This window comes from Gadus chalcogrammus, chromosome 2, assembly GCF_026213295.1.
Source record: "Gadus chalcogrammus isolate NIFS_2021 chromosome 2, NIFS_Gcha_1.0, whole genome shotgun sequence".
NCBI lineage: Eukaryota > Metazoa > Chordata > Actinopteri > Gadiformes > Gadidae > Gadus > Gadus chalcogrammus.
In genome coordinates, this window is record NC_079413.1 from 22331131 (window position 1) to 22342608 (window position 11478).

The window sequence follows — 11478 nt, forward strand, 5'->3', positions numbered from 1 at the left end:
GGAAGATATCTTCTCCCGTACTGCAAGAGTAGCACGCTGCTGCCCCTCCGCTCTCCATCTCCTCTTCCATCGGCGAGGGAAACATTGAGCATCTGCATACAGGCCCTGCATGGAGGTCTCCAAGGCTCAGTAGGTCCGCAAGGGACGAGGTGTACTGTCTGTGCATGTATATGCTGCACCTATAGCAGGTTAGGAGGACGTCGGAGCCAAGTGCATTCGCGCCCAGGACCGAGGACAGCTCCGATCCAGCGCGCAGCGACGCGGAGACTGGGGGGGGATTGGGGGGGATTTGGACCACGGCGCTGCAGGTTTCCAAGTGGAAGGATATTAATCACGTTTGCCCACCTGCCATGGGTCAGTGTGTGTGATTTTCTACATGCACTCGCCGGGAGAGCTCTACTCGTTTAGAGGTATGTAGGCCCGATGAATAAACGTGATGTTTGTGTGTGTTTTTTTTATCTATGAGCATGAATCGGATGAAATATAGGCTGCAGATGACGCGATGCATGTCTTCTAGACGCATGCACCTAAACGTGTAGACTAAATTCCGAAATCACCAGCATTTGGAGGTTTTCCTATTTTTAGATCCTTTTTAGAGCCCATTCACCTTTTTTTTTTTTTTTTTTTACCAGGCTTCTGTTTTGTGTGCTGAATTATTAATTTGGTTCAGCTTCAATCAATAAAAAACGGATAAAATCGGACTTGACGACAGCACAATGTTGGAATTGCATTCAACATCGATGCACCTAAACGGGAATATGCCTAATATCATTTAGGTTCGGCCTATCGATCAAGGTTATAGACTCACTCCACTTCTTTTTCCTTTCTGGAGCTACCCCGTGTAGAGGGGAGGGGGTGTTTTCAGGGCTTCCATTTTGAAGTTAAGATGGATGCTTGCGCACATTTCCTCCTCAGCCGTCGGGGGCTTATCGCTCCTTATATAATACAGATGAGCACATTGGAGAGGCGATGGGGAACAGACGCCGATGAGGCTATAGGCCTACCTGACGCTCGAATGTGTTGCTAAAGGCTCAAAGGTGTCGATTCAATATGAACGTGAATGATTCCTTGTAAATAGTGATGCAAGCTGTACTGCATGGATGGATAAGGATATGAATAATGATTCATCGTAAAGCCATAACAACAAACCAGCAGGCCCTGTTTACAAGATCCATTCATGCATATGAACAGCCTGGTTGCAAAATGTGTAGGTTCCACTTACAGTGGGCCTTAGTATACCTATAGGAATGTCGTTTTCTAGACCTGAAATGTAATACCATGCATCCATTGTGCTATTTACTTATGAAATATCAATCTATAGCTTTGGATTGCTGACTAGCTCTAACCATGTAACAAATGCGAACAGACAAAGATATCAAATATTCAGCACTTTGATTTGCTCAGGATTATGTTTCATTTTATACCAAGCAAGCTTGCATTTCCTGTTAGTTTCAAAGCGATCCCACAGCTCTGCTTCTCCACTCAGACATGTTCCTTGTTGCTCTTGGACGATGAAGTCCTTCCACGTTCACAGATGATGAAGGCTCCGCACTAAAGGTGTGTGCCTTCTCCTTCCTTCATAGGTCAGGCCTCCTGCAGCTGAAAACCTGCTGCTATACTTCCCCACCTCTGTCACCTGACTCACCTACTCCGTCCCTCCCCAACTACTCTGGCCTCTCCTCATTGGTCTCCCCCCCCCCCCCCCCCCCCACCGTTCCTGGTTGTACTATTAGTTTAGTTTCTTCTGCCCAACCCCTCGCTGGCATCCCTCCTGGGTCACCATGGGAACGGTGCTGTCGCTGTCCCCCGGCTACCGCAAGGCGGCGCTGTTCGAGGACGGGTCGGCCACGGTGGGCCACTACACGGCCGTGCAGAACAGCAAGAACGCCAAGGACCCGTCGGCCGCCAAGGGCCTGAAGCGGCCGTCCATCATCAGCTCGTTGCCATGGAAACGCATCGTGGCCGCCTCGTCCAAGCGGAAAGGCTCCAAGAAGCTGCCGTCGGAGGGCGGCGGCGGCGGCGGGGACGGGGGCAAGGAGGGCGGGGCCTCGCCCGAGGCCGCCGCCGCCGCCTCCGGGAGCATGAGGCTGAAGAAGTCCCAGTCGTGCGCCAACCTGTCATCGTACACCTCGGGGCAGGACGGCGTGGCACTGGCGGTCGTGGGCGCTAACGGCGCCGCCGGTGCTACCACCACCACCACCACCACCACCGCCGCCGCCGGCGGCACCCACAACAACACTACCTCCTTCCACATACCCGCCTCCCGCACCCTGGCCAACGTGTCCTCCCTCCTGGGCAAGAAGAGCTCCCTGACCGGGCCCGGGACGCAGGTGTCCAACGCCACCGGCACGCCCAAACGGGTCATCGTACAGGTCAAGAGGACGTTGTTGTCACTATTAACGCTATCAGTATTATAGTGGTAGCAGCAGTAGCATGAAAGTAGTAGAAGTATTCTTTTTGGGGGGATTTCATTTATACCCTGGTTGCTTTGGATTCAAATGTTTGCTAGATGTAAACTATTATTGTTCGTGAACTATTTATATTTCTAAAGCTAAATATTCCTCTTAATGTCCCATCGCACTCATCAAGGTTCAAGATTATTGTTGATTATTGTTGTTACTATTCATATTCTTACTATTATAGTAGTATTAGTAGTACTAGAAGTATTATTTTTGAGCATTTCCTTATTCACTGGTTGCTTTGGATTCAAATGTACTGAATTGATATAAAGTGCGTTATAAATAAAATGTATTATTATTATTATTAAATGTGGTAAATGTAAATGTCAAATATAATAATTCATGAACCATTTATATTTCTAAACTCTCAATCTTCCTCTTCATCTCCCACCCCCATCCCCATGGTTCCCCCCCCCCCCCCCCCCCCCTCAACAGGCCTCCACCAGCGAGCTGATGCGCAGCCTGGGCGAGTTCCTGTGCCGGCGCTGCTACCGTCTGAAGCGCCTCTCTCCCACCGACCCCGTGCTCTGGCTGCGCTCCGTGGACCGCTCCCTGCTGCTGCAGGGCTGGCAGGACCAGGGCTTCATCACGCCCGCCAACGTGGTCTTCCTCTACATGCTGTGCCGCGACGTGGTCTCCTCGGAGGTGGCGTCGGAGCGCGAGCTGCAGGCCTCGCTGCTCACCTGCCTCTACCTGTCCTACTCCTACATGGGCAACGAGATCTCCTACCCGCTCAAGCCCTTCCTGGTGGAGGCGGAGAAGGAGGCCTTCTGGGACCGCTGCCTCGACATCATCGGGCGCATGAGCGGCAAGATGCTGCAGATCAACACCGACCCGCACTACTTCACCCAGGTGTTCGCCGACCTGAAGAACGAGAGCAAGAAGGAGGAGGAGAAGACCCGCCTGCTCATCGGGCTCGACCGATAAGTGGGGGTTTAGGGGGGGGGGGGGGGGGGGGGGGGGCAGGATAGAGGAGGGAGGTTACAGGGGGAGGCTTGGGTTGATGGGGGAGGGAAGTGGTCGTGGCACTACATCGATTTGCTTTTTTTCATCTTCTTCTTATAATTGGTTCTATATCTAGTGTACAGATGCCCCCCCCCCCCCCCCACACACACACACACACACACTCCCCCCAGATCAACCAGAGAACATTGGGCTCTTGAGCACATCGGGCCGACGACAGCAGAACATATCAGATCTGGTTTTCTGTGGGGCGGGGGTAATCCAATGCAGACGTTGCGTCGCAGGATTCAATCTAGATACGATTTACACAATTGAGATCATTCGCGATAAACATGTCTCAAACGTGCGCCTGGCTGACCATGTGATGGGGAGCAGGCGTTGTTGTCCTTGAGAGGTGTTGTAAGTAAGGAACTCACTCATTGTCCACTAATTCCCATCACGCTTGATCTCGTGTGAGGTGAGTTGTTTTTACTTATTGTTTGGCTCAGACCAGAGACTTTGCCCTGTTCCAAGGTAGTCTAGAAGAGAGTTTACATGAGGTTAATTGAATCACCAGTGCTTATGTACTGTATGGGGACGTGGAAATCATGTTGTTAAAGAAAGAGAAGGGAAGATTCAATTAAACAACGCGAGCCCCAATAGATCCAACCAAATCCAGGCATGGTATTGCAAGTGCAATACCTGGTAGCAAAGCTAAAATCTGCCACTTTATTTGGTCAGGCACACAGAAGTGTGCGCTGGATAATTGAGACGTTGCCAAATCCCCTACTCCTTTTCCCCCCAGTAACCCTAGCCTATCGCACTCACCCAAACCCAGGCTAGGGATGCATTATGAAACACTTGGAAATCGTAAACAAGAGAAAGGGGAGATCGCACCGGTCTTCCGTGAATATCTGAGAAGTAAGTTTGGTGTGCACTCGAGGTGCTTAATGTGAATTTTGAGATGGGTAAAAGTCTAAATCTTATGACGAGTGAGAAAGCCCTATTTTCATCATGCGAATGAGGAACGCAATACTGAGCCTGGCCAGAGCTTGATGGGGGGGGGTTGGAGGGGTAATTAGACTTCTACATCACAGAGGGGATTCTATTTTCTTGAATGACAAACACACCCACACACACATAGACAAACGCACACATACACGCACAAAGACAATAAAGAAAATAAATAAGAGGATGAAAGATAAAAGAGAAAGGAGCGAACAAAGATCACAAGAAGAGAACGATGAAGGAAATCTACGAAGAATATCGAAAAATGTGAAATTTCTTTAAAACTTTTGCTATAGATGGCTATACTCAACGAGAATGTTGATTTGTGTTCACAATATACTTCTGTTACTTTTAATTTCATGAAAACACGCCTGCATGCGTCTCACCTCTTCATGCTGAACTCCTGAATGGCGTACACACTGAGGATGGACTGCGGTCAGCGACACTTCAACAGACAATGGGACAAAGATCAATGTAAAATACTGTGGACGGATGTTTTGCGGCTGCTGTCAGGAGACGATTGGGGAGCCGGCTTTTCATCTCGTCATTTTTTTCTCTATCCTACTGCCCAAGAACAGATTGACAACAAATGCTGTGGCAGCCACTATGTGATAACCTTTCTGTTGTACACCCCCCAAAAAAAAACCTGCAAACCAGACAGAATTACATTTTAGTTTTGTGACCCTAGGCTCAGTTTCGACCTTGAAACACTTACAACCCTCTCTTTTCTCTTCTCTTCCTTTCGCCCCTCCCCTCGTAGATGCCGCTGCCCGCGGTTTCCATTTCAATGAGTGGCGTTGGCGCGCACCAGTGCTTCTCTGTGTTATCCTAAGCATGCCGCTTTGTGTTGCGCCCAGCGCTGCACCACAGGTCACATGGGAAAGGACCGAGCGGTAGACACGCACAGCGACGGCTACCAGACCTGATTGTAATGAAATCATAGCACCAACAGAGTGGGGCTGATTGCATTCTCTTTTTCCTGCACACCTCCCCAGCTCTGTCTCTCTTTATTTATCTGTTTATTTCTCTCTCTCTCTCTCTCTCTCTCTCTCTCTCTCTCTCTCTCTCTCTCTCTCTCTCTCTCTCTCTCTCTCTCTCTCTGTCTCTGTCTCTGTCTCTCTCTGGGCTTTATGCGAATGGTTGCTCATCTAGAGAGCATAGGAAAAACGCCCATAGCTGCATTCATACTAACAGGATTGACGCAGCAAAAAAAAGTCTGAAAAGGCTGCAATGAGGTTGACTAGAAAGATGTTGCAATAACTAATGATTGGTCGATGCGATTTGAACCTTCCTCTAGAGGTATTGCTGTCAGTGCTACAAATTGCTATACTTGAACACTCCATTCAAAGTCATAGTTCTGATAAAAGGTGGAGAAAATAATGTGAAGGCAGCCTAAATTAAAACTATGATCAAGTTTACAATACTTTGTAAGGAAAGGTAAATGTTCTTCTGAATTGGCTCGCTAGAATTGTACTTACTTACTCATTACAGAGTGTGATTACTTCCTGGTACGGCGTTGTAATTATCTTGGGTTCCATGGTGCTTAGGGGACTGACATTGGGGCCCCTGCAAGTGTAAATAGTGTCTTTAACAGGTGGTCCTTTAACGGATTGAGAGATTTCTATGACCCATGGAATTGTTAGACTGCAAAGTTTAACAAGGCAAGGCCTCAGTGATACGTTCAACCTGTTCTCTCGTTGAGACGCCCCTCGCATCCAGCCAATGGTCTTGTCTTCAGAAATAAGGCCTTCCCAGAAAAGGCATCATTCATGTGCCAAAACGAAGACTGCCATTGAGTATATATTTTGTGATACAAATGAGCAAAATATGAAACAAAAGCCGACTTTTAAAGTAGTTTACTTTTTGACCACCCTGAACAAAAGATACAGTCTTTACTTTCTATGCGGTCTATATCTCTACATTTCCTGTCAGAGATGAAGGCAGAGGGGGAGAGCTGGTGTGGATTAGAGACCGATCCTGTGGATACACGATAGGAAACGTTGTGGCTCCATCACACCTGAATGGGCCTGCATCAGCCTCATCACCTGGTGTAATATGCAATCCCCACCTGTGGATGATAACATACTTAGAAAAAGATTAACATTGAACTTCCCCCCTCCCTGTAAGATATGACAACAGCCTACTGCTAAACTCACGGAAGAGAAAGCCAAACACTTTTAAACATTTGTATCACATCCTTTCTATGTATGTTATGCGTGGGCGGACTGGATGGCAGCAAGTCCGGCACTGTAGAAATGGAAAATGTAGCTTTTAACCAGAATCAGACCTCATGAGGCAATTGTGTTGTATCAGCATAAAGACCATGTTAACAAAGCTTATTTACATGTTGCTTATCCTTGCTGTTGCCAAAAGTAGCATTCATAGTTAAGGTTATTCGATAATAACTGTTTTTTTCTTTTTCAATTTTGGATGGTGATATGAGTTGTTCTTTAGTTCCATTGTGAAATGTAGATGTAAACAAATGGTTGATAAACAAAAAAAACAATGTATATGCTAGCATGACTTAATTACCAGTACACGGATGTCAGTTGTTAAGTTAAGTTGTTTGTATATTACAAAACAATTCAACAGCAGACATCTCAGGGGTACTGAGGGAGATATCATTGTTGCATCACACGTTGCATTTCTCCATTTGCTAGCGAAAGAGCTTATGTTATATAATTGTTCAACAGGGATTGTTTTTGCTTCTACGTCTCATGAACTTGTTCTTACGTTTTCCAATGAGGGATGGCCATGCCTACAAACAGAGACACAAACACACACACACGTGCACACACACACACGCTTGCACGCACGCATACACAGAAAAACTCACGCCAACTCACTTTCTCTTACTTTTTCAAAGCATATTGAAACCAAGTACCACAAAAAGAGAAATCACATGGCATTTTTCTGGGACACTGAATGAGCTGATCAAACCTGCCACCCTTTCCTTATTTTACACCTCCAACCTCGTTTTTCCCCGGGAATAAACAATGATCGGAGATAAAGACCACCAGAGCCAATCACATCGCTGGACAATTGGACTCAGCTGGCTTCCCAAAATCTGAGAGAGAAAGAAAGAGAGGAAAAGAGAGAGAGAGAGAGAGAGAGAGAGAGAGAGAGAGAGAGAGAGAGAGAGAGCGATGTGTTATATCTGATCCATCCATGACATTCTGTGCCATATATGATCTTACAATGCATCTAAGAAGAAAATAATGTGTAACATATGATGCTTATATGATGAGGATGAACCATGATCAACGATGATGATAATAATGACAATGACGATGACGACGATGAGGATTATGGAGTTATTAGAATCTCATTGTCCATTTTATTCATTTGTGAACCATGTTGTATAAAAAGCGAAAAACCTTGTGGAACAAACAGGGGGCCACTCGTGTTGCTAGGCTAACGACGCCGCGGTCGGACTCTGTGGGAGTATGACTATGTATGTAAGATGTGAGAAGACGGTGTTCAACTGTTACACGTACTTTATATATAAAAAAATTTGCAAGCATTTTTGCGGCGGGTCGGGCTTTTATGAAAAAACGAAAAGAAACATTTGAGTCAGTGAATGTGTTCATGTTGATTGTTTTTCCTTCAATGATCTGATGCACCGACATATGCTCATTGCACAACAAGCATAGACACATTTACATTTGTATTTTGGGCATTTAGCCGACGCCTATGTATTGCTGTCAGTACATTCAGGATATTCAAAGATACAAGTGTCAAGCACTTATAATCACTAGGTAACCCATTCCCTATACAACAAAGCTAGCTAGGATATGATGCTACACAATGCTAAGTACTATTTGTAAGTGCCAGGAAGTACAACATACAATAAGTGCATACATTAAGTGCACACAGACACCAACACACACACACACACACACACACACACACACACACACACACACACACACACACACACACACACACACACACACACACACACACACACACACACACACACACACACACACACACACACACACACACACACACACACACAGACAGATGTCCCTAAAGGAACACTTATCTGCCTACATGTCAGCACTGAGAAAGAGCCATGACCAGGCCGTTTTTTGCACAGAAACAATCTTCCCATAAAGTTTATTGTATTTCAGGGGATGAGATTCTTTCCATTATCACACTTGCAACACTGAATCCACCCACGCAGACCAACACAGGAGGGAGCTTTGAGATCTGAGAACAGTTGTAACAAGCCTTATTCTCTGGAGTACACCTCCCTTCCTCCCATGACACATCGCTGAACGATAGCGGAAGCGGTAACAGCAGGGCTTCAACAGGGTGTTATGTCCGTGGCCCACCGAGAAGACAGCCGCCCTGCTGATGTCACAGTTCACCTCTCGCTGGACCTGTGTCAGCAGTCCCAGGTGAACAGAATGCACGCCGATATGGAAACGATGTACGGAGACCACGTCAGACCAGACCGGTTTGTGCGTTGTTGTACAAGATTTTATTTCAGGTTATTTTTAAACACAAACACACACACACACACACACATACAGACTCACACACTCACACACTCTCTCACTCACACACACACACACACACACAATATAGGAAACCAATCAAGCCCTCTTTGGTAATGGAGCATAAATCATACTTCATTCATCTCTTATTTTTTCTTTCACGTAAATTAGATGTTGTGCATGTTGTCCTCTGGGATGTGCCTGAGCTACAGGGTAGACTCTTCAAAGAACAAATGGACTATTTTAACATGGCTATGCTAGCAATCTAAATATTGCTTGCAACAACAACATGTCACAACATTATCTATATGGGTACATATAGGCATACCACATTACCAACTGAAACCATAGAAAAAAAACGTATTTATTTAGGCCTGCATTAGGGTTAAATGAAATAGTAATACAAGTGCTTCAATAGCAAATGATTATTTACATATATATATATAGAATCTACAATTAGACAACGTTTGAAAATAGGCCTTGCCTATCGGCTGCAATGCACGGTGGTTGGATATGGACCAACGTCACACCGAAACACTTGGCACAGGGTGCTGTCCACGGTGCTGAAACAGACATTTACATTTAGGGCAGACACGTCCATCCCCGTTCGTTCCACACCATATCGATCCATCGTACGCCCCGTCCACGTCTCGGGATAATTCCGCATGGCAAGAGACCATCGAACGCAGCAAAAAATGAGCAATCGGAGAAGGATTATTGTACTCACGCGCCAGCTCCAGCCGACCAATCACACCGCTCTCCGCCTGACGTGCGCCTGCGCCATCTGCGCAGGTTATATACCCATCCGCTGCTGCGACTTCCATCCACTCTCCAACGAGCCCTCTCTAAGAAGTATCCCCTCTGAACGGCATCTCTGAACAACCAGTCAAAGATGGCGGCCCGGGTAAGATAGATATTTTGATATACGTGGTAAAAATGTGAATCAATGTATAATGTTTGGTCGTAATGGTGAGAGAATACCGATGGCGTTTGGTCCTGCGTAGCTGCCGCCCGTGCGGCGCCGCGGCGGCACAACGTCACCGCGGTAGCAGTCCCTTTTACCAGGAAGGTTTCTGTCTCCTCGGTTCACTGGCCTTGGTCCTGATCGTTTTAATACCACATATACCCTCCACCACCCCCGCGACATTGTGTAAAATGTGCTCCAATGCGTGCAATGGAACAGGCTAACCAGTGTATTAGCCGAGTGGTTTAGTGGGTAATCCGTTGTTGTGCGTGCCCTTGAGAAGGGTCGAGTACCGGGCTCGTGGACACCCTCGGTCTGTCCGTGGCGTGGAGACAGGCTGTTCCAGAGACATAATGCAGACTTACCGCATTACAGCAGCACGACGTACCTCGTCAAATGCTAGGCTGCCCTATAGGCACATAAACACCACGAGCACCACCACCACCTCCACCACCACCACCACCACCACCACCACCACCACATGTTAGTGCATTACTCAATGTAGGTATGTAAACCACCAACCATTATTGTAGGAGCCTATGTACTCGAGTCCAGTGCATGGTAACGACCGTATTGTTCATTGATGAATTGCACGATAATACCTGGTCAACGAACCACAACGGTGGCTTCAGGTGAGCGGAGAAAAATGTAGCCTTTGGTCAACGGAAAAACAGGAAATACAAGCTGTTATTACAAATAGCACCCGTGATTTGTATAGGTTGATAAGGAGGAGTGTAGTCATAAGGAGTAATTAGGGTAATCTCTGACGTCATAAAACCAAGGAGCTAGGTGGGTTCCCCACAGGGTAAGTGTTTATTCACCCCAACAAATGTAAAATTGCATTAGTGAATGAAAAAACATTAGCAACGACAGATTTATAAAATAACGTGTAAGCGGTGCATTTAAATCCAAGGCATTTTCACCATGAGCACTATGAATGTAGATGAATAGGCACTGGTATATATTTGAAATATGAGTGAATTCAATTCAATTTATTGCTATGGAAGTCGATTATACAAGGTAGCAACCCTTAATGCCACCCTGATTTCAAATTGGAGGATCGTTGAATATCATCAGCAAACCATTCGATCGATAATAAAAAAAATAGACATGGAATTCGAGATGTATACATACTCCTCTTCTTAAACAAGGAGAACCTTGCTTAACAATTAACTGTCCGACTGCCAAGCTAAATCTCTGTTAAAGATGGACCACTGGCTACAAAATCCATAATCAATGCCCCTTTTTTTTTTGAGAATATTACTGATATTCCAAAAACTAAATTCAAATCTTAATTGTGTCAGCCGTTTGGTATACATTGCACTTACATAGAATCTCACCTACGCACGCTGACCCAACAGCAGGTAACTGTTTTGGTCTGCAAGAGCAGAAAACAGCGTTTAGAAGACAGAGCTAGTCTCAGGAGATCACTTCCCCTCCAGCCTTGAATAAGAATAGAATCTGCAGACGTAGTATTAGTAGCACCCGGGTAGGTCCCTGACATCACCCAGCCTTCAGGTGGAGAGATGAGAGGGCACATGGTATTTATGCAAAACGGATAAATACCATGGGTGTTTTAGACACATTCCTTCCAGTGAAG

At 46.2% G+C, this 11478-nt stretch overlaps 1 protein-coding gene and 1 pseudogene across 1 annotated transcript; both read left to right on the forward strand.

Moving 5' to 3' along the window:
- The first annotated feature begins 1781 nt into the window (after window positions 1-1781).
- Window positions 1782-3386, forward strand: LOC130400023 (cyclin-dependent kinase 5 activator 1-like). The gene is made up of 3 exons (XM_056605027.1): window positions 1782-2210; window positions 2301-2372; window positions 2895-3386. The coding sequence occupies exons 1-3, from the start codon at window positions 1782-1784 to the stop codon at window positions 3384-3386; spliced, it is 993 nt and encodes a 330-aa protein (XP_056461002.1).
- Window positions 3387-9743: 6357 nt separating this feature from the next.
- LOC130402564 (vesicle-fusing ATPase-like) overlaps window positions 9744-11478 on the forward strand; it is a 33320-nt pseudogene continuing 31585 nt past the window's right edge.

Excerpts from the sequence above, each read along its gene's own strand:
- LOC130400023 (XM_056605027.1), top strand. The coding sequence starts at position 1,782 with ATGGGAACGGTGCTGTCGCTGTCCCCCGGCTACCGCAAGGCGGCGCTG. Across the intron at positions 2,211-2,300 it reads CCACCACCACCACCACCACC|AAGAGCTCCCTGACCGGGCC; the intron begins GCCGCCGCCGGC and ends CTCCTGGGCAAG. Across the intron at positions 2,373-2,894 it reads CCAAACGGGTCATCGTACAG|GCCTCCACCAGCGAGCTGAT; the intron begins GTCAAGAGGACG and ends CCCCCTCAACAG.